General features: G+C 43.6%; 1 protein-coding gene across 2 annotated transcripts in view; it reads right to left on the reverse strand.

The window, feature by feature from the left end:
* LOC126260116 (uncharacterized) overlaps nt 1-24,749 on the reverse strand; it is a 70,021-nt gene that overhangs the window by 13,102 nt on the left and 32,170 nt on the right. Inside the window, exon 4 of one of the 2 annotated variants that reach the window (XM_049957354.1) lies at nt 18,615-18,769. In XM_049957354.1, coding sequence (XP_049813311.1) covers nt 18,615-18,769 — 155 coding nt within the window. Of the gene's footprint in view, nt 1-18,614; nt 18,773-24,749 lie in introns of both variants that reach the window. The other variant, XM_049957353.1, reaches the window with a different exon arrangement.

Below are 24,749 nucleotides of genomic sequence, written 5' to 3' on the forward strand. Positions count from 1 at the left end.
GAAGGCGTGACGAAAAGGGTTGCTCATCTTTCATTCTTCTTTATATCTTTTATAAATCATGCTTCGTAAGGATCCCAATGTGAGAAGCAATAGTCAAGTAACGACCGAACGGTAGCATTGAACGCTATCTCCTTTGTGGGTGGATTACATTTTACGAATCTCAGTCTGGAAAAATTTGAAAATTTGTGGTAAAGTCTTATGGGACCAAACTGATGAAGTCATCGGTCCCTAAGCTTACGGACTACTCAATCTAACTTAGACTAACTTACGCTAAGGACAACACACACACCCATGAACGAGGGAGGACTCGAACCTCCAACGGGTGAAGCCGCGGCGACCGTGCTAGGGGCCCAGACCGAGCGACTACCCCGCGCGGCTCTCAGTCTGGCATCTGTCTTTCCTACGTTATCGTTGTACTTGGTGTCGGAACATGGTCAGTCGCTCTCAGACAGTACCAGAGGGTTGCCAACCTTAACGTGAACGTACTATGAACGAAATGTCATCAAGAGTGTCACGTGCACTCTCCCAGTGAGACTCCGGGGAAGTTTGACATTTAACACACGCCAGTCTCGCTAAGTGTAATGAGTAGTAGATTCCCTTTGTAAACAATATTACTAGGCATGAAAATTTCTAAAACTTAAATTCTAACATTCTGCTTTTTGGCGGAGTCTCACGGAATTTTCAGAGAAAACGCGAGGAATGTCGTGAGTAATTTTCTTTACTACGCTAATGCAGAGACTTCGGTTATAGGTAGAGTCATACGATTTAAACTGGTGCCAGAGACAGGCATTCGTCACAGATTGTTCTGAAATTGTTGCCTGAATATTACTTCTAGCAGATCGTTAAGGAACCGACTCGTGAGGTGGTGGCAGTGGTAAGTTCCTAAGGGACCAAACTGCTGAGGCCATCGGTGCCTAGGCTTACTGCTAGTCCCGGCGGAGGTTCGAGTCCTCCCTCGGGCATGGGTGTGTGTGTTTGTCCTTAGGATAATTTAGATTAAGTAGTGTGTAAGCATAGGGACTGATGGCCTTAGCAGTTAAGTCCCATAACATTTCACACACATTTGAACATTTTGAACATTTGCTTACACACTAGATTAAGATCTAACTTAAACTAACTTACGCTAAGAACAACACAAACACCCATGCCCGAGGGAGGACTCGAACCTCCGACGGGGGCATCCGCGCGAACCGTGGAAAGACGCCCGAGACCTCTCGGCTACCCCGCGGTCTCGTGAGGACTTACATCTCCCAGTAACAATCAGAACTGAAATTTTCGGATCAGGACACTAGCGGTCACAAGAATGTTACATCAATGACAATAGGTGTTGTATGTCATACTGAGGAAAGTAGGAGATTATTTTTGCTTTGCAAAAATGACTGAAAACTAACTGGAGATTTTTGCATCGTCAGCGTCAGATATTCAGCTCAGAGAACGGAAATGTAAATCACAAATAGAGAAAATTCAAAAGTATTGTACAATACGCCTTTGCCTAGTGTACGTCAACAAAGCTCGTGAGGAAAGAGAAAGACCAACCGTTGTTCAATGGCCCTGTTAGAAATTTTCTACAAAACCAAACATAGCATCATCACGAATATATACGAAGTCAAATGCTAGGTGACAAACTGACGAAAAGCGTTAAATGAATTTAAAGAAAAATTTTGTCAACGCTAAGAATTATAATAAGTGTTTGTCTTAAGTAAGGTTAGTATGCGAAACGAAATAATATATTCTGTCGCTCAGTGACCATATCGTCACCGAAACGGAAGATGACAGAGAGAAGGCCGAGAAACTAAATTTGGCCTTCCGAAATTAACTGACGGAAAAAAATCGCAAATCCAAAAAGGAATTGTGCGACGTAGAAGAAAGTTGGTAGGCGTGTTTCTACCTCTGAAAGATATCTATTCAGATTTCGCGCCATTCGCATAAGAGCGGCCCTAGATGCTCCACTATGAGGATGCAAATCAGGTTTGCTCTAAATACACACTATAAAGGTTTGAGCGTCAGTTACCTTTGAGCCGGACATGATGAGTTTATGTCACTCAAGAATGTCTTTAAGGCGACAAAGACGCCATTGTCATCATCACGCTAAGTTACAACGAGGTCGTGTAATAGGGCTACGAGAACCTGGATGATCCTTTTGCGATATTGCAGAATGGCTTGGCAGAAATGTAGCCACTGTACATGATTGCTGGCAGCGGTGGTCACTGGAATGTATGGTCGCATGAAGACAGGGCTCCAGACGGCCACGTGTCACTACCGAGAGGGAAGACCATCGTGTTCGGCGTATGGCTCTGGCGTATCGTACTGCATCTGCAGCAGCAATTTGAGCAGCATTTCGCACCACATTGGCACAACGAACTGTTACAAATCGATTACTTCCAAAACAGCTCCGAACCAGACGGAATGTAACGTGCCTACCATGGATCCCAAACTTCATTGTAGTGCCTGGTGGAGGTCTATAGTGTGTTCCGATGAAAACTGGTGTTGCTTTGATACTAGTAATGGTCATGTGTTTGTTAGAAGGAGGCCAGCTGAGGGGATGAAACCAACCTTTCTGCGTGCTAGACGTATTGGACCCACTCCTCGAGTTCTGGTCTGGTTTGTAATTTCGTATGGCAGCAGGACCACCTCGAGGTTGTCTCACGCACCCTGACTGCAAATCTGTAAGTAAATCTGTTGATTAGACTTGTCAACCTGTTTAGCTGCCATTCATGAACAGAATTCTAGGGGCGGGTGTGTGTGGTGGGAGGGGGGTATTTCAAAATTCCAACAGTATAATAATGCTCGTCCACATACCGGCTTTGTAGCCCAAAATCCTCTATAGAGTGTCGACACATTCCCTGGCCTGCTCGATCATCAGAGCTGTCTCCAATCGAGCACAAATGGGACATCATCGGACGACAACTCCAGCGTCATCCAAAAACGGCATTAAGTGTACCTGTTTGACCAAGCAAGTGCAACAGGCATGGAATTCCATCCCGCGAATTGACATCCGGCATTTGTACAACACAATGCGTTCACGCTTGCATCCTTGCATTCCAACATTGTGGTGGTTACATCCGTTCTTAAACTACCAGCGTTTCACATATGCAATGGCTTATCTCATGCGTACATTAACCTGTGATCTTGGAAAGTTTATCACTTAAACATGTTATCCAGACAAATGTCTTCCTGAAATGTCATTACTATAACTATTTTTTTGGTGTTGCGATTTTTTCCATCACTGCAGTTTCACCGCCTACAATCATAACACGGCTCCACCTTTCTATCACCATATGAAAACCCAAATAGTAGCTATTTAGATACGCCATTGTGGAAAAAGAAATTTCCGCGCTGTTACTTACCGAGTATTGGATGCAGAACTTCGCAGCAGACAGAACCCCACACCTTGTACTTAATTAGACAAAAGCAATTGATGTAAATATAATTACGCGTGTCCGCCAAGAGAATGTTGCATATTGTATGCTAACCGTGGACCTAGAAACGACAGAGATGCTCTGTCCCCACCGCAGCCGCAGTGGTCCACAATCCCACGACAACCGCAGTCCACTTCATCCCTCCGCCGCCCCACACCGAACCCAGGGTTATAGTGCGTTTGCCCCCCCCCCCCCCCCCCCCAGGGAACGTCTCACATCAGACGAGTGTAACCCCTATGTTTACGTGGTAGAGTAATGGTGGTGTACGCGTACGTGGAGAACTTGTCTGCGCAGCAATAGCCGACATAGCGTAGCTGAGGCGGAATAAGGGGAACCAGGCCGCATTCGCCGAGGCAGATGGAAAACCGCCTAAAAACCATCCACAGAGTGGCTGGCTCTCCCGACCTCGACACAAGTCCGCTGGGCGGATTCGTGCCGGGGACGAGGCGCTCCATCTCGCTCCGGAAAGCCGTGCGTTAGACCGCTCGGTTAACCGGGCGGACAAGAGAATGTTACTGGGCCATATTTATAATATACAGGGTAAGTCATATAAAAATTTTTTTCGGAATATTTGGCGAAATACATGTCGGATTAAAAAAAAGGTGGTAATAAACGTTGTTCATCTTGAAAAGGGTCATCCATTAACATAACGCTCTACTCCCTGCACCACCCCCGGGGTCGGAAGGGGGGAGTGACTCTGAAATCTTAAATAGGAACCCCTACTTTTTATTGCAGATTTGGATTCTCCTTGAAAAAATATGTAACTTTTGTACGAAACATTTCTTTCGTTTCATGATGGTTTCGCTGTAATCGGCAAACGTGGAAGTAAGTTGACAATTAATGCAAAACGGTACTTTCGCAAAAAAAATACACATCCGATTAAGACAATCGAAGTACTTTATTGATATTTTTGATAATGCTATCATGGACGCCTCCCTCAATCGAATGAAGCACAAACCGTGATCATGTGCTCAGTCCGCGGTCAGACTGTTCATGTTACTTCAATGATTCGGACTGTACACATACCGTGGAAACTGCTCCACAATGTTAACGGTTGCAGAGAGGGTCGATATCAGTGCCGCATACTTTGAAGCTCATAGAAATCCTGACGAAGCTCGTTAAAGGTATGTTACTCTGTTCCCCTAAAGGAATGTTCCGTCTGCAACGACGTTTCGCAGTATTGTCCACCTCTTTACTGAAACGGAAAGTGTTAAACCCAGAGAAAGAGTCCGCCCGCGGCCTGTTCAAAATGGTTCAAATGGCTCTGAGCACTATGGGACCAAACATCTGAGGTCATCAGTCCCCTAGAACTTAGAATTACTTAAACCTAACTAACCTAAGGACGTCACACACATCCATGCCGAGGCAGGATTCGAACCTTCGACCGTAGTAATCGCGCAGTTCCAGACTGTAGCGCCTAGAACCGCTCGGCCACCCAGCCGGCCGGCGGCATGTGACAAAGGAAAATAACACAGTGAATGTTTTAGCTGCGGTTGCTGCAAATACTCACATGAGTTCTCGGCAAATTGCACAAGCTTCAGGAATTTCGCAAAGAACTTCTCTACGCATACTCCATGCCCACAAATGACATCCATTTCATCTATCGCTGCATCAAGAACTGCATGGCGACGATTTTCACAATATCCTGAATTTCTGCAACTGGATACAGGAACAACTGCCAGTCAATGATAATTTCATTTCACAGATACTTCTCTGCGGTGAATCCAATTTTACGAATCATGTTCAAGTGAATCGCCATAATATGCTTTATTGGTCAGTGGAGAATCCCCATTGGGTAGGCAAGTTGAACATCAACGCCCATAGAGCGTCAACGTTTGGTGCGGTATTTTAGGTACGCAGGTAATTGGCTCATACTTCATAGAAGGTACTCTGACTAGTCAAATTTACAGCGAGATTGTGAATAATGTTTTACCCCTACTAATGGGCGACGTTCCACTTAAAACAATTCTGGATTAGTGGTTTCAACACGAATATTGCCCAGTGCATTATTCACGACTAGCTCGAGAAGTTTTAAATTGAAACTATCCGTGTCGATGGACTGAACGAGGAGGTTCTCAAACGTGGCCCGCACGTTCACCCGGTTTGACTTCTGCCGATTTTTTCCCGTGAGGATGGCTAAAAGAAAGAGCTTACATAGATGTACCAACAACCCCCCACGACATGCGGCGGCAAATTCACAATGAATGTGGAAAGATTAGCGCAAAGACACTATACATGTTGGATTGCTATTCAGACACAGAGCTGTTATGTGCATTAGAAACAACGGACAACAATTCGAGCATTTGCTGCACTGAAACACTTGTGAGAGGCAAGGGGACTCACATTAATCAAGCACCCCGAGATAGTGAGAGGCAAGGGGACTCACTTAAATTAAGTATCCCGAAGGGAACACATTACTACTACGTACACTTCGTTGTTCCTGGGTAAAGCTAAATGCATTGCGGGAGGGCAGACGGTGTCACATGATAACATTCTCCCAAATATCAAATAATGTACTTTGATTTTCCAAATCGGACGTGTACTTTTGTGAGATATTAGCACCGGCCGCTGTGGCCGAGCGGTTCTAGGCGCTTTAGTCCAGAACCGCGCTGCTGCTACGGTTACAGGTTCGAATCCTGCCTCGGGCACGGATGTGTGTGATGTCGTTAGGTTTAAGTTTTCAAAGTCTAGGGGACTGATCACGTCAGATGTTATGTCCCATAGTTCTTAAAGCCATTTGAACCATTTTGAGATATTACCGTTTTGCAGCAATTGTCACCCCATATTCATGTGACAAGATTACAGCGCCATCTATCACGAAACGAAAGACATGATTCATACAAAAGTTATATATTTTTTCACGGGTAAACCAAATCTGCACTAAAAAAATGGGTTTTGTATTTGAGATTTCAAAGTCACCCCTCTTCCGCACTTGGGGGTGGTTCAGGGGGCCGAGCGTTATGTTAATGGATGTCCCTCTTCAAGGTGAACAACGTTTATTTCCACTTTTTTTAATCCGGTGTGTCTTTCGCCAAATATTCCGAAAAACAACTTTAAATGCCTGCATATTTCCGGACAACGACGGAAGCTTCGTGAGACTGGTCACAAACGATGGTAGTAGTAGAAAGATAACAGTGCGAGGACACTTTTGATATCAAATTGATATGAAAATTAATTAAATTGATCAATTAATTACCTTACCCCCATCCCCCTCCTATCATACCAACATCCACCTCCACCCCAGGTGACGTCACTTGTTTTCTTCAGCCTGCACGTGGGTCTCCGTCCCCTCCCCTTCCCCAGCCTCCCCCACCTACCCTGTTGGCAGTAATTTCGAACTTTGGTGGGAATTCAGAAATTTGACGGGAATTTCGAATGTTGGCGAAACTTAAAAAAAAAAAAATTGCTGGAATTTCTTTCCCCACAGCTGTGCTGATGTTCCACCTAAACTCCCACCTGGGAACTGAAGGGAAATTAAAAACGGCGGTGCCCTTTCCAGGACTCAAACCCTGGTCCTTCTGGACAGAAAGCCGAAGTGCACCCGCCATCACATGGACACTAGACAGATGTAGGAGAGGAGGGTTAGGGTAGTGTACTTTATTTTGGTTGGGAAACTGAAGTATAGATTGGTCATTATTATGTACATGATCATAATGAAAACTAGACAGAGGTAGGAGAGGAGGGTTAGGGTACTGTACTTTATTTTGGTTGGGAAACTGAAGTAAAGATTGGTCATTATTATGTACATGATCATAATGATTGGGCGTAATTACACAACTCCATGCATAACGCCACAAAAGAAGTTCCTAAAATCGCAATACAGCTCCAAAATTGACGACGCCATACCACTGGTGTTATACTGCTGGGAAAAAATTTCACAATACCACTCGAAACTAGTGGCAAACGTTTTCAAAAACACTACCCTTCACCTACAAGCTGGCAGCAAAAAAGGCTGGAATGGAAGGTACCACCTTTTCTTTTGTGTGGTGGGAAATATTTTCAACTGAAGAGATACTGGACAGAGGAGTTTAATAAGTGTATTACCTGTAAGCATACAGCTGAGGATTCTAACCATCACTGTTTGACATCAGAGTTCGCTATAGATGCCTCAACCTGCACTGCTCGACAAGCACCCTACAGGTAAGGCAATTGAGGCCAATACACGCTATCACAGATGACGGAAAATGCTTCACTGTTCTAATTACACACCGAAAATGTCGTGAAAAGAAAAACAGTACATAATCAATGGGTCATAATGCAACACATGTACTGGGGATTGGGAAAAAATCATCGTCATAACACAATGAAAGCAAAAACAGACCCCATAAGATTGCAGACTCCTGTCCTACCACCACTCATCTCTCTCTCCCCTCACCTTCGGCAAGGATAGAGGTCTGTTCTATCTTGTCGCTGACGGTCCACAAGAGAACCTTCTGCTGGCATTGGTGTACTGCCTCCAGTCTGCGGAAATCAGTCACAGACAGACAAAAGACAAGAACAAAACGCTTCAGGCAATCTGTTAATTGTATTTCTCAGAAAGACTGGACCCCCCCCCCCCCCCTGGAATAACAACGAATTTCTAGAGAACTCTCCAGACCGCTTTTTCAAACATCCACTGCTTGGAAAATAGGCAGCTCACAGCCTATGCCGACCGCAGTTCCAGGAGTAGACTCCAACTGATCTTTTGCACAGTATTCAGTACAATGTATCCCCAATGAGCATGTTGCTGGACGGTCAGCGCTATCGACGTCGTCCAAAGCTACACATACAATAAACTGTGATGCCAGCATCCCTCAGAACAAAAGCGAGATAAATGAACCTACTCCAATTGTGTGTGGTTTGTGTAAACGGTCAGCTGCGACCTACCCCTAGTAGTTCCGCCAGAAAGTGCACGACATTCTGAGTGGGAAAATAATTCTCTGTAGCAGTAGTATTTAATGTCTACGCACCTCCTACAAGCGCGCGTCTATTAGAAAGGAAAAAACAATCATGACGATAATAAATGTCCTCTTACCATGACAATAGCTGCAGTCCATTTTCTTTTAATTTTATAAGCAAAATCGGTATAATTTTTACGTGCGACTGTAGGATAGAATCGGCATCTCAATATTTTGCGGCCACGCTGGTTTGTCGCGCGGTCTTGGGCGCCTTGTCACGGTCCGTGCGGCTCCCCCCGTCGGAGGTTCGAGTCCTCCCTCTGGCATGGGTGTGTGTGTTGTCCATAGCGTAAGAATGTTTAAGTTAGATTAAGTAGTGTGCGGGCTGAGGGGCCGATGGCCTCAGCAGTTTGGTCCCATAAAACCTTACCACAAATTTCCAGTTGTTTTGCGACATCCAACCAAGTGCACAGCCGCCAATTACAGATAACCAAAATTCAGAGGTTGGGATATACACCCCCTACATATGTCCACCTTGCACAAAATCGGGGGAAAAAATTCCACAATTTTGCTGCGAAAACTACCGATCACCATAGAATGTCCTCAGTATTTTGAGACCATCATCGACGTAAAGAAAAAGGGAGAATTTAAACTCTAGAGAAAAACCGTCTATTATAAGCAACTTCTTTCAGCTTTATGGACAAATTACGCAACCTGAGAGCACCTCTCGCGTTCGAATTAGCATATGTAAATAAACTGTCAGGCACGTATGTATTACAAACATTTCAGACACATGAAGTAACATTAGAGAATACAGTCTTTCATGCCATTTTCTCACATCTCGGAAAAAAAAGCACGATCATTTTACATTTGACAACAAGAAACTATAATTCAAGAGGAATTCCTGTTTTGCGCACTATGGCAAGTCCTGTTTAATGAATGTGAAGCTATATCATACTGGCGTTTACGAAAGAAATCGTGAGAGCCTATCTTGTAATACAACCTTCTATATGACTTTACCGCGTCTTTCTTCAGTTACATCGAAACCAAATACTGTCTGTGTGCTTACGTTTGACATTTTTGCTCCACAACTCTCCTCTACCGATCTGCGTGTAATATTCCTTTCATCAAGCAGACAGCTTCTCACAGTAGCAGCAGATTCTTGCACTCTAGTTTTATAAGCAATTTATCATCACAGTCTGTTTCCCGAAATCTACTCACATGTTGGCAAAAACACTACCATTTCGAGGTTCCACTATGAGCTATAACTCAAGTGGTGTCTACTTTATATTTAGAGGTTATGAAGTATGAAATAATGTAGGACTTGGGGTATTACCAGTTTTTAAACACGCAGTCGTGACGATACTAACAAAAACAGTCATGATTCCACGAGAATAGATATAGCTGATTTCTATTAGTTTTACGTACAAAATAGGTGTAGCGCATCCAGACTTTAACCAGTTACATTACTCCTTATAATAGAACCTGTTATAAGATTTTGCCGTGTCCCTGTCTTTTCCGCTATATCGAAAAACAAATGCCATCTGCTTGTTGACATCAAGCATATTGCATATACACATATCGCTCCATTCGGGCTGGTGGCCAGTGGTCAAAGTCGCTTGCACAGATCTGCGCAAATTTTTGTCGAGGAAGACCATATCCAACAAACTATCAACCATAAGAGTAGGTTCCTTCATTGTTTCTACATAAGCAGCTTAATACATTATTATATTTTTTCGGATGTAACACATCCAAGCAGTATACAATCACAGCTTTTCACACCGTCATACACTTTGTTTTTCTACGATGACTTTGAGGACTTTGTCAGGTGCTAAATCGACAGTAACACTTTCGATCCATTGGCTCTCAGAGAAAGCTGAGCATGGAATGGTGTAAACTATCATTAGTAATGAAACTCGGAGGTGATATTTCTCATTGACAAAAATATGGAAGACATTGCAACATATGGAACTGGATGAGTTTGCGGCATTGTAGAGTGTTTCCAACAGCTATTCAAAGGTGCTGACCTAAACAGTTAATCTCATCTTTCACAGTGACCAGGTAATGGATGTCTGAGTGTTCCATTTCAAAGGGCATTGCTTCCTCATTTTGCAGTCATTTACATGATTACTGTTCCGATGTTGACCTTCGCTGGAAGGTGCTGTTCACAACACGTGCAAGGTAGTAGAAATAAAAAGAGGTACTGTTATCTTATTGGCGAAAAAAAACATGTGGAGGGCATCGCAGAATATGGAAATAGGACGAGTCTGCACCATTGAGTAACACTTCCAAACAATTGTCTGAAGGTGATGACCTCTACATCTAATCCCATTCTCCACAGTGACAAGTAGCAGATATCCAGTGTTCCACCAAGGATCTCTCCACATCAACCAAGTGGTGTCAGTCAATCACTATGTGGTAATCAACAGTATACTTACTGGTGGATGGATGGGAAAGACACATTTGATACGGGACAATGTATTGTGATATGCACTGCAGCTGATAGCATGATCAATTTTAGCAATTTTACCGGTTGTTTGTAATTTCAACAGCAGCTAAAATGACACAGAAGAAGGCTTCCCAATTTCTGTATCATCGCTAAATCAGCCCTCCACTACTTTGTAAGTACCATATACTAGATTGCGAATGCAGATAGGTGGCTGTGCAGTACGTCCATTTAGCCATATACACAAAAGTATACCAGACAGTCTTATACTGTTGCAATTAGCGTATCTACATATATTCAGCACATCGATCATAGTGCAGAATTTACGATTAGACTGGCCATCTTTCCATGTGTGAATGGGTTAATTAAATGGTTCAAATGGCTCTGAGCACTATGGGACTTAACATCTATGGTCAGCAGTCCCCTAGAACTTAGAACTTCTTAAACCTAACTGACCTAAGGACAGCACACAACACCCAGTCATCACGAGGCAGAGAAAATCCCTGACCCCTCCGGGAATCGAACCCGGGAACCCGGGCGCGTGTGTGAATGGGTATTACAGAGTATTCTTGCAATCATAAGATAAGGTCGGAGATTGACAGATACCTCCCACATTGTGCTTGATCAATCCTCCCTCCAACACGCTTGCCGATTTAATCTGCAACTGACCAAAAGTGCGAGGGTCCTACACCCACTACATTCCACGTCTTGTGAAGGAACAGGGCGAGCTGTGTCCGTAACTGCTGTTCAGCAATGATTGTCCCACGCCAGTCTTACCCATGATACGCATCGAAATGCACAAAATCTCTACAGATACATGCATGCCGAGCTGGGTAGCACCTCTTATCACTGTAGGTTATAGTAGACATGAGAGCGTTGCAGAAGAAATATGTGGTTTATACATTATTGAGCTCCAGACAGATGGAGTTTGAAACATTTCACGTAAATCAATTGTGCTATCAATTCTGAAGTATTATTGCACTGTCTGGAGTCAGTACCAGGAAGGTACCAGAGCGAAAAAACTGATTGTAGAACATAAACACACACTCCTATGGTTACACAGTTCTGCACCTAAATATGCCATATTGTTAAAGCCACATGGTTTCCTAAGAATTAGTCGTGTGGAATGCAAATGCAGAATATATTTGTCCAGCATCACACATACAACCATCCTGCAAGTTTCCTACCCTAGTCACTATGGTGACAAACTTCAAAATGATGAAACTAGTTTTTTCTACACTATTCTGGTGTCCTAGTAAGGCATCATTAGTGTGTATCCACCGCACAAGCTGCTTATAAACCAACTAGAATGAAGTCAGGAGATTGCTATAATGTCTCTTAGGAAAGTAATGGATTTTATACTCCTTTTAAGTCTGAAATGTATGTACCCTCAATCACACTTTCCGCAACAGTTGTGCTTATTGTTAGCAGTAGTATCGCTTTTGACCGACGCGTCCATGTCTCACTAGGAAATGGGGCGAGGAAAAACCGACATGAAAATTCTCGACAGCTGACACATTGAGGCACCACCCACGCCCTGATGCACGAAAATGCACACGAAGAAGCAGCAACTTCTCATTAGGGAATAAGCACCATGATCAGTAGACAAAGGAGATATAACGGTCTTATTACTGTTTACAGCAGCGTCAGCACGGCTCTGGTAGCATTCCTCTTACACAAGAAGTTCTCGTCTGATGATAGATAGTTTTGCTCATGTGTAGAATAATATAACAAATTTGTCCTAACACCAAGATTCTCGAGTACAGCCCCCTGTGTGAGAACACAGCTGTGGACTGGGCTAGAAATGTTTCGCTTGCTTTATCATAGCGCCTCTGTGTAACACTTATGTCGTCTCTGTTGAAGTATGCATTACGAAAACCAACGTAGTTGACAGAGGCAGGGGGAGGATTAAAACTGAATGCAGCCAGAGCATAATTTTTAAGCTTTTCTCAGGTACCCCCAGTCCACCTCAATTCCCCGAATTTTATAGTACTTATTCTCAGTTTTATGTGTTCTCGGTCAATTTACGTAATTTTGCAAGTTGTTTTCGCGAATTCACATATTTCGTCGTATTTACCTCAATTTTACGTATTTCCCATCGATTTGTCACAATTACACCAGGTTTTCGTCGATTTTTATCGATTTTATGTCATTTTTTGATATTTTTTTGTTAGTTTTCCGAATGTATGTGATCATATTGTTGGCCTACCCGTGCGTTGTTTGATTTTATGTGAGTATATTTGGATATCCTATACACCAGCCTACTAAAAAATACTAGGAATTCCGCTCTTCCCGATGATCTACATGCACGCATTGTGGATAGAAAGATCATGAAAAGTATAGTAACTCGCGACTCATACCTACGTGAAACTCAACAAGTGGTACAGACGGGAAACTCGTAGTCCAGAAATAAATCCGTATACTCTACGACACATCAGAGAGCTTGTTTGTAGTTTCATGTAGCGTTGATTTGATGGAAACTCAAAGTCTTTCACAGTTCTGCATGCTCATATGACTTCCACTCTAGTGTGTAGCGATCTGCACCAGGGAGTTGACATGTGTACTGAGTTGATTTCTGCTACTGCACTGACATTTTTTCCCATAAGTTCAAATGGTTCAAATGGCTCTAAGCACTATGGGACTTAACATCTGAGGTCATCAGTCCCCTAGAACTTAGAACTACTTAAACCTAACTAACCTAAGGACATCACACACATCCATGCCCGAGGCAGGACTCGAACGTGCGACCGTAGCAGCAGTGCGGTTCCGGGCTGAAGTGCCTAGAACCGCTCGGCCACCGCGGCCGGGTTCCCATAAGTATATGTCCTTATTGCTTAGCATATGAGCTTCGGTACTTTTGTTTACACCTTTCAACTCTGCTATGTCACCACAAGCATGTCAAGACATTTACAGACTATAGGTTTCAGGTATTTTTTATGCTAGTAATAAGTTATTCGTTAGTTGACAGTGTGCCAACTGCACACATCCTGGAACGTAAGAGTTTCCCTTCTCAGTATCTAAAGAGTGCGCACCTCTGGCAATGTAATTTATAGATGAACAGTTAGAAAGTTATGCATTCAAACCGCAACCGTCCGCCAATGACAGCTCTACACACATACATACAGAGACTATGAGTGCATACTACCAATCTCGAAATCTCGACTTCAACGATTATATGTTATTTTCGACAGTGCTACAACCCCGCAAATAGGGAAAAACTCTTCACAAAACGATTCTGTAGGGGATGTAAGCACATTTAAATTCAACCTGCTAAATAGCATAACATCTTCGATGCAAGTTATATTACCTATATTTCGTAATAATATTGTCTAAATGCTCCAGTAATAAAAGCAAACCAGGGCATCCTTCTGCGCCTATCACAGCTCCCTCTATAGAATTAAAGAGCCACAATGATGGCAGATGATCATTTTTGTGCTAGATGTCCGTCGGAAGGATGTACAAGATAGAACAGCACATTAGTCAGACAGTATAGTACAGCACTGTACTCGAATGCGGCCAGTCCGACCTCTGAATTTTGGTCATCTGTAATCGGTAGCACTGCACCTGGTTGGATGTCGCAAAATAATGAGATGTGAATTGTATCCTATAGTTGAATGTAAAAACTATAAAGACTTTGTTCATAAAATTAAAAGATAATGGACACTACAAGAAAGAGGACATTTATTATCATTGCAATTCTGTTTTCCTTCTTTACTGATGCTCGATTGTAGTAGGTGCATTGATGTTAAACACAAATGCCACAGATACTTATTTTCCCCCTCAGAATGGCGTGTGTTTGCTGGTCGAGCTGCTAGAGCTGTGGTGAGCATGTTCGATAGGAGGTCGCAGCTACTCTTTTAGACAAACAACCCATGGTCACGACAGCCATCACTTATCTCACTTTTTTCTGACGGATGCCATGTCACGGCAAAAGTGTCCTAGCACTGGCATCTCACTTCTACTGATTGTGCTCTCCTTCGGAAAGTTGCAACAACAGAGAACAGTAGCGAAATGCAGGAAGACTTGTGAGAGATCAATGGTTGGTACAACTGAACATTCACGTGAGTAAGCGTAATGTATTGTGCATAAATAGGCAAAAAGGTCTATAACTTCTCGAATGTAGCTTTTGTCGGCGTCAATGGCGCTGACCGTCCAGCCACATGCTTGTGAGGGACGCATTGTAAAGAACTCACAACCTGATGGACTGGAGGCTGCTTCGGGGACTGAAATCGGCATAGGCGGTAAGCTGCCTGTTTTCCAAGCAGCGGACATTCGAAAAAGCGATCTGAAGAGTTCTCTGGTATATTGTTGTTTTTCCGGATGGGGGGAGACAGTATATCAGTGCCATTAGAAGAATCTCTGGTGGACCATCAGCGACAAGATGGAACAGGCCTCTATCCCTACCTACAGTGAGGAGAGAGAGAGAGACGAGGGGTAGTAGGGCAGGGGGGTTAAGACTGCCTCCAAGCTGGTTAGTTCGTGACAGCCCGTCAAGGAGGACACAGCTGCAACTATTGCCCCTTTACACTCTTATGAGGTCGTTTCTTGCTGTAGTTATGTAATTACAATCATTTTTATCAATCCCAAGTACATGCGTTGCATTATGACCCATTGATTACGAGTGCTGATTTTCTTTTCATGACAATTTCGATGTGTAATTAGAACAGTGAAGCATTTTCCATCAGTTGTGGTAGCCTGTATAGGTCTTGATTACTTGGATTGCAGGGTGATTGTCAAGCAATGCAGGGTGAGCTGTCTGTAGCAAACTACGACGTCAAACAGCGATAGACGCAGACTTAAGCTGTGTGCTTACAGGTAACACACTTATTAAACTCCTCTCTGTCCAACACCAGCATCTTGTCAAATGAAAATATTTCCTATCCAATAAAACAAAATAGTACCTTCCACTTCAGCCTTTTTCCTGACAGCTTGTACGTGAAGGATTGAGTTTGAGTACGTCTGCCACTAGTTTTGAGTGGTACTGTCAAATTTTTCCCCCAACAATATAACACCAGTGGTATGGCAGCGTCAATTTTTTATTTGTATTGTGATTTTAGGCATTCCTTCAGTGGCGCTATGCACAGAGTTGTGTAATTAGGACTGGTTCTTATGATAAATTACATAATTAGGACCAATCTTTATTTCAGTTTCCCAGCCAAAACAAATAAAGTACAGTAACTTAACCTTACTCTCCTGCGTCTGGGTAGTTTCCATGTGCTGGGGGCTGCACTTGGGCTTTTGGTCCAGAAGAACCAGGTCCTGGAAACGGCCCCACCATTTCTAATTTCCCACCAGTTCCCGGATGAGGAGTTGGGTTAGGTCATCAGCAAAGCTGCAGGAGAAATAAATTCCCATAATTTTTAAGTTCCTCCAAAATTCGAAATTCCCGCCAAATTTCAGAATTTCCACCAAAATTCTAAATTCCCATCAATAGAGTTGGTGGGGGAGGGGTGGGGATGAGGAGGGGGAATGGATATCAGGCTGAGGAAAACACATGAAATCATCTGGGGGTGGCAGTTTGGGTGAATATGGTTGGGCAGGGTGAGGTAATTAATTATCAGTTTATCAGTTTAATTAATTTGGATATCAATTTGATATCAAAAGTGTCCTAGCACTGGCATCTCTCTTCTACTGATTGTGCTCTCCTTCGGAAAGTTGAAACAACAGAGAACAGTAGCGAAATGCAGGAAGACTTGTGAGAGATCAATGGTTGGTACAACTGAACATTCACGTGAGTAAGCGTAATGTATTGTGCATAAATAGGCAAAAAGGTCTATAACTTCTCGAATGTGCTGTTGACAATAAATCACGGGAAATGGTAATATCCGTTAAATTCTTAGCAGTAATAATCTGAGGCGACCTAAACTGGAATGAATGCGCAAAACTGATTGTAGGAAAAGAAAGTGTCATGCTTAGGTTAATGAGAAGAATCTTAAGAAAACTCGATCTCAGGAAAAAGTAACTAGCAAAACACTTTTTCAGTCGATTCTTCAGTATTATTCATCGGTCTGGGATCTTTAAAAAGCTGTATTAGAAAAGGAGATGGGGAAAATCGAACGATGAGCTGCGCGTTTCCCCGTGAGATTATTTACACTGAAGAGCCAAAGAAACTGGTACACCTGCAGGGCCCCTGTGAGCACGCACAAGTGCCACAACTCGACGTGGCATGGACTCGACTAATGTCTGAAGTAGTACTAGAGGGAATTGACACTATGAATCCTGCAGGGCTGTCCATAAATCCGTAAGAGTATGAGGGGGTGGAGACCTCTTCTGAACAGCTAATTGCAAGGCATCCCAGATATGCTCAGTAATGTTCATTTCTGGGGAGTGTTTTGGGCAGAGGACGTGTTTCAACTCAGGAGAGTGTTCCTGGAGCCACTCTGTAGCGATTTTGGACGTTTGGGGTGCCGCATTGTCCTGCTGGAATATCCGAAGTCCACCGGAATGCACAATAGACACAAATGGATTCAGATAGTCAGGCTGCTTTAGACAGGATGCTTACGTACGTGTCACCTGTCAGAGTCGTATCTAGTCGTGTCCCATATCACTCCAACTACGCACGCCCCACACCATTACAGAAACCTCAACCAGCTTGAACAGTCCCCTGCTGCCATGCAGAGTCCCTGGATTCACGAGGTTGTCCTGTACACGTCATCCGCTAGACAAAATTTGAAACGAGACTCATCCGACGAGATAACTGGTTCCCAGTCAACAGTCCAATGTCGGTGTCGAAGGGCCCAGGCGAGGCATAAAGCTTTGTGTCCTGCAATCATCAAGGGTACACAAGTTAGCCTTCGGTTCCAAAAGACCATATCGGTGATGTATCGTTAAATGGTTCGCACACTGATTGTTGATGAGCTAGCATTGAAATCTGCAGCAATTTGCGGAAGGGTTGCACTTCTGTCGCGTTGGACGATTATCTTCAGTCGTCGTTGGTCCCGTTCTTGCAGGATCTTTTTCCGGCCGCAGCGATATCGGGAATTTGATGCTTTACTGGATTCCTGATATTCACGGTACACTCGTGAAATGTTCGTACGGGAAACTCCCCACTTCATCGCTACTTCGGAGATGCTGTGTCCCATCGCTCGTGCGCCGACTGTAACACCATGTTCAAACTCACTTAAATTTTGACAACCTGTCATTGTAGCAGTAATAATCGATGTAACAACTGCGTCAGATACTTGTTATATAGGTGTTGCCGACCGCAGCGCCGTACTCTGCCTGTTTATATATCTCTGTAATTGAATACGCTGGCCTGTACCAGTTTCTTTGCCGCTTCAGTGTATTTGGTGCGAGAGCGTTACGGAGACGGCAACAAACCCCAGTGACCCAATGGTAGACGCTACAAGAGATGCTTTGTTTATCACGGAGGCGTCCACTATTGAAAAGAGTCGAGCAATATAGTCCTTCCAGCACCGTAGTCTCGCGAAATGACCACAACGAGAAGACGAGAAATCACAGACATTAGAGCTGTTACAGATTTTTTTCAACGCACCCATCTAGAAAGGAACCGGGGAGGAAGGAAATGTTTGTGCTGCCAGAAGTAGCCTCAAAAACGCATGGTAATGATGGCTTGTGGAGTATAGGTGTAGATGTTCATTGTAAATGTGTACTCAGATACGTTGGTGACCCCGTCGACCACGGTGGTGAAGGCTGTAGAAAGTGCACAGACTTCTTTCGGCAGCGTAATTTTTATGCTGTGAAAACTGATAACGCGTGCCTTCCCCATCTCGCACTGTGATGACACCGTTCCTGCATGCATATATATTCAAGAACCGTTCTTGTATACATTTCCATCAGTGTTTGTGCTTGTTTGGAAGTCAGCAGTTCACAAATGTTTCGGACAGTTATTGTTTATTTTTTTTTCTGTACCTCGTCAGATGACCGTTGGTTGGAGCAGTAATTCGCACAGACACGTAGGTGTTTCCTGCGTCCAATGAAGAGGCGACTTTCTGGAGCCTCACTGGGGTAGTCGTTTCTGTGAGACTCTGTTGCATTTCCTCCGAAGGTCGGGTACATCCGGTTTGCTGCTGTAAAAGAAGTAAATAGTATACAGTTATCTGCAATAAGGTGTTGTTCGCTTTTTAACCCATGACGATGAGCTTGCTGGCTTCCAAATATACTGGAGACAAACATGTTAAAGAGATCAATATTTCTGACAGACTGCTATTATATGAGGTAAAAACTACGTAAAGAAGAATTTCGAACTATGGGTGTTTATGATCAAAATTCGTACTCAATTAAAAGACCCTTTTAACGACAAATGTATCTTCTGAAGATATGGTGTTCGACAGTAGTGTGGGAAAGTGTCACACGGCACGCAAAACACAACTGGATCCTTATTATAGCGAAGTATCAATTCCCAGCTCTGTTCCATTCCGCCAGAACCATGAGTGTATTTCACAGTACATTAGAAGTACTTTTTTAATTGTGTGCTTCTGGTAGATATTAGGCCCAGCAGTTATCATAATGCAGTGTAAGGCTTAACACATTTGTTTTCACTTACTTCTTCTAAACAACATATTAGCACATTAAATAATCACCAGAGCATTACAGTTTGAGATCCAATCTTGAAGACAGATGCAGAATATCTTTTCATCTGAATAGAAATAATAGTTGTAAATTTGATTGCTCATTACGTCAACAAACATGTTCCTTGAGTAACAGTTAGATGTGCAATGATCGAAATTTTGAACTTTCTTTTACATTCTCTGTAAGCCTTAATGATGTATCACTATTATAGTTGCGCTCTACCAAAACTACAGTTTCGGTTATTTGGATACACTGCGTACATGACACGGTAAATGGTAGTATTGGGATCAACTTCGTCCTGAGCCACTATGGATTGTTGCCAAATTTATTCAACATGGCGGCCTCTCTCCCATCTCCTTCTCCCTGAGGAGTAGATGTGGCAATGTCGAACAGCTAACATCACCACCCCTCCATCACCACTCCTTCCCCATATCCCACTTTCCCTCCCCCCTCCCCTCCCCTGAATCCCATCCCCTTCTCCACTTCCCACCCCCTCCACCACTTGTGAATTGGCAGGAAAAAGTCTGTGCTCAGCTGCTCCCCCCGTCCACGCTATTTCTGATGTATATGTTCACCTGTAAGTTTGAAGACCGATTGCTTTAGTTCTCAATACTGCCACCAGAGGGTGCTCGAAACTGTCCTACATCCGCCCCCACACTTTCTGCCGCCCACTGCATCCACTTTTTCCAATCGCGTGTGTATTGTTCACCCTGTTGTCAGCCCTAATCGACAATACCTCTCGAAATTGGCAGGACAATGCTAAAACGATAACTAAAACAATTCTATAAACTGATCTACACCTCGAAAAACGCTTTGTAAATGGCCTGAGCATAGCCGCATATCGCGAAAAAAACTTCGACCTTAACACGGAAAAATTTTGAAGAAGAGGAAACTGCTTGGTCTTGGTGAGAAACAGTCCATCTGTACTATATATCAAATTAATTGTTTAACAATTTGCAGGAGTCAAATAGATCACTTAAAACACCACAATCTTACGATGATTCTTCTTCGTACTAAAATATATTTTCAACGCTTGATAATCACATACAACATTTTGCAAACCAAGTAATTAAATTTCTGTCACAAATAGATGGTAGCGTCAAATATATCTCAAGTCTTGTACGTACCAACACTTGAGAACACAAGCACTCTCTTCCACCACAACATTTCCACCTTACACTGAACATACCTGGCGACAAAAACCAGATTGCACACATTCACGACCACGAAGCGCGCACCGTCCCCCAACTGCTGGGGGAACGCGCCGGCTCTGGCCGGGAGAGACCCGCACATACTTCAGCCGCGCCAGCAGTTGCGGACGCATCTCCAGCCAGCTCATAGGCCAGAGAGACTGTCATCGTGAACGCCAAGCGGTCAACCAGTCAGTTTACATGGCGAAAGGGGGGGGGGGGGGGGGATAATCGTCCAGCACAAACACTCACCAAATCGATTCTTCTCATATTTCCACCTAAAAATTGGAGAACACACGCAACACACACGTTAACTTACTGCTTACAAGGGAACCTCCCCATCGCACCCCCCTCACATTTAGTTGTAAGTTGGCACAGTGGATAGGCCTTGAAAAACTGAACACAGATCAATCGAGAAAACAGGAAGAAGTTGTGTGGAACTATTAAAAAAATAAGCAAAATATACAAACTGAGTAGTCCATGCCAAGACAGGTAACATCAAGGATAATGTGAGCTCAGGAGCGCCGTGGTCCCGTGGTTAGCGTGAGCAGCTGCAGAACGAGAGGTCCTTGGTTCAAGTCTTCCCTCGAGTGAAAAGTTTAATTTTTTATTTCCAGATAATTATTATTTGTCCGTCCGTTACGTTTTCATCACGTTTTTGGGAGTTATTATCACATCCACAAGAAAACCTAAATCGGGCAAGGTAGACGAATCTTTTTACCCATGCGCCAAGTGTACAAGTTAGATGGGTCGACAACATATTCCTGTCATGTGACGCACATGCCATCACCAGTGTCGTGTAGAATATATCAGACGTGTTTTCCTGTGGAGGAATCGGTTGACCTATGACCTTGCGATCAAATGTATTCGGCTCCCATTGGAGAGGCACGTCCTTTCGTCTACTAATCGCATGGTTTTGCGGTGCGGTCACAAAACACACACACTAAACTTATTACAGTGAACAGAAACGTCAGTGAACGAACGGACAGGTCATAACTTTGCGAAATTAAAGAAAATAAACTTTTCACTCGAGGGAAGACTTGAACCAAAGGCCTCTCGTTCCGCAGCTGCTCACGCTAACCACGGGACCACAGCGCTCCTGAGCTCACATTATCCTTGATGTTGCCTATCTTGCGCATGGACTACTCAGTTTGTATATTTTGCTTATTTTTTTCATAGTTCCACACAACTTCTCCCTGTTTTCTCGATTGATCTGTGTTCAGTTTTTCAAGGCCTATCCACTGTGCCAACTTATAACTAAATCTGAGGGGGGGTGCGATGGGTAGGTTCCCTTGTTAGTGCACTAGTCAGCCATCTAGATGGCGCTAGGAGGGCCGCCGCCAGGACTTGCCCCCGCGGCTGCAGGCACGAGTCGATTAGGCGGTAGCCGAAATCTTCCGAAATCTTTATTTCTACCCGCCGGTCGTGTGAGGCTAAGCTACCGCTTCCGGTCGGCCACTGGCCAGACGCTGTGAGACAAGCAGGCGCGGCTTGGGCATATAGTTCTAACTGCATTACCACCCCGACATAGACGCCCTAATTTAAAAAATCTACCTTACCCAATCTCAGAAAGGGATTTTGTAGTTCATGAAACTTGGAGACAGAAGGAATCGGAGCATACACGCGTTTTCATATCGCTAAAGTATCGTTACTTCATGGAAGTCTAAAACTATACAGTTATATCCTCTGCATGGGAGGTAACAGATTTGTCTGAAACTCATCATTATGATGTTGCCAGTGATCTTCCTCAGAGAAAAACAATGCTTAAAAATGGTTTCCAAATCAGTCAGAAATCTTTAGATATCTGCTTGTCAAGGATGGCGACGATGGAGGAAAGCGGCATGTTGGGCAGTTAAGTGGCAGCTTGCCTGTAGGATAAAGACATACAATATGTATCTCTAGCATCATCATCTGCTGACCTGTCTCAGCTTGTTGATCGCCGTTCCTGTATTCCTATCGGCTGCTGCCAACCGTTACATTTATCTACATGCATCTATACATAAGAAGCTGAACGTAAGATTGTCGTCAAACAGAGAGCAGAATTACCTATATTTAATCTCACGTTGAATTTTGGAAGAGCAAAACCCAGTGCTAGCAGGACAAAGGCCGTGCTCGCAGACCAGTGTTCTCAGAACAGTATTCATGAGCAGGCTGGGTTGCTGCGTTCCTATTGGTTTCCTGAGGGAAATGGTGGGCGGATGGGTGGAGGGGGACAGAGGTTATATATACTCTTATCGTGGTTCAGTCGCCCTCATTTTGGCTCTGTCTACAGCTGCGCTGTTTTGAGTTTTCGCCGCCAAGATCAAAAGCTTCCCATCATCATCATCATCAGACACCAGCAGTGCTAGCAGCAAACGCCTCCGAGTTGAGGAAGAGGAAGTACTGTGTTGTTACAAAACATGCTTTCATCTTCAGTGTGTATGTGTGTGTGTTTATATTTAGGAACAAGTTAGAAACGGCGGTCATTTGGTATTTCTGTTAGGTTTATTTTCTCAGCAAATGTGTGATCTTTGGCACTTCACACTGCTGAAACTTCTCATTCAGTACTTTTCCCGTTGGATTTTTGGGTTTTTGTCAGAAAGTCTGAAGACTAGCCAAGGATGATTTTTGGTGCTTCCACTACTGGAACTTCTCACTGCAGACTTTTATTTACTATGATGCGTAGAAAAAGGTGTTATTCTAATTGTTCTGTGTGTGTGTGTGTGTGTGTGTGTGTGTGTGTCACTATATTTTAGACAAGTAGTTCTTGTTATTTTTGCACCTTCCAGCTGTATTCCAGTCTTTTTTTCTCTTTGTTTCAGCGTACATTCATGAAATGCAAGAGATCTAAGTCGCGAGCTGGAGGATGAAAGAGAAGTTGCCTGTACAGAGCCTCAGGAGCAGTCTCCTCCTGCCGTGCCTCCACCAGCACATCAACCTTGTAGGTACATAATTTTTTTTCATTTTCAAATCTTGCGGTATATACCCACGTCAAAGGAAGAAGAAGAAGTGAGTTTATATTTCTTGTTACAATAGACGACCTCAACGAAACTGACGATGCAATTGACAAATATCTTAACGGGGAATATTCCTCACTCTCACTCTCTGCCGTACCACTCTGGTGTCTGTGGGTCTACACCCCTCTAGTTGCTAGATCTCTGACACCACAGGCAACTGAGACTGGCAGTAGCTTTCTGTCCCATCCTGTTAGTGACGGATACCAGGTTAGTGGCACCATACTGCAATTAAACTACTCAGTGATTGAGGATGCTTTTGAGGAGCAGATCTCAGTTACCCCTATAGAGAATGCTGTGAGAGGGTACCATGATCCGAGCAGCTTCCTTGAAGCAAGCATTCCCACTACAGAAAGGAAAGTCACCAAAATCCTTAATGATCCACGATATCGGTCAATGAAGAGTGCTGCATTATTGCGCTGTGAAATAACACAGCCCCTCAAAAAAAAAAAAAAAAAAAAAAAGAGGATGGTTCTGAAGAGACAAGTCTTGTCTACGTTTGGAGGGAGATTAAAGTGATGTCCTGATTCACCTCAATCGCTGAGTGGCTCCGTAAATTCACCTTGAGTGCTATATGGGCCCTGTTTTCCGAAATGGAAGTTAGAGGTTCAGGTAAAGCACTCAGCTGTGTACTATATCTAGACAACCACTGTCATGTCCATGATACAGTCAATGGCGGGCACAGCTACATCGAGCTTCCTTAGGATAGTTCAGCTAAGATGGCTCGTATTAATGTCCAAAATAAAGAAGACAGCTATTGTTTTGCATGGTCGCTGCTGGCTTGCAAGAGAAATTACAATCATAAGGATCATCCGAAGTACCCAACTCGATACACTAGAGGTACTGACGTTCGTGGACTTTATAATTTTGATGGTATCGAGTTCCCCTTTACACTCCAGGACATTCCTAAAATTGAGGCACAGAATACCAATATATCAGTTCATGCTTATGGGCTGGGCGCTTGTAACTTGGTGATAAGTATAGAACAGAGTCGTCAGACCCGTTCATTTCTCGGAATTTGCTAATCACCATAAGATGCATGTGAACTTGCTGTTCACATATGAGGAGCATAAGGAGAAAGGATTATCATTACAGCTGGATCAAGTATGTGTCCACCCTCTATCCCCCCAATTGTCAGAAGATCATCATACGAAGCATATTTGCTTAAGATGTCTGAATTATTTTTCCACGAGTGACCTTTTAGCAAACATTAAGCTGATTGCTCTATCAGGAAATCGATAAGTGCTATAATGCCTACCAAGGAAAACAAATTCTTTAAGTTTAAGAAGGCA

The sequence above is a fragment of the Schistocerca nitens genome, chromosome 5 (assembly GCF_023898315.1).
Source record: "Schistocerca nitens isolate TAMUIC-IGC-003100 chromosome 5, iqSchNite1.1, whole genome shotgun sequence".
Classification (NCBI taxonomy): domain Eukaryota; kingdom Metazoa; phylum Arthropoda; class Insecta; order Orthoptera; family Acrididae; genus Schistocerca; species Schistocerca nitens.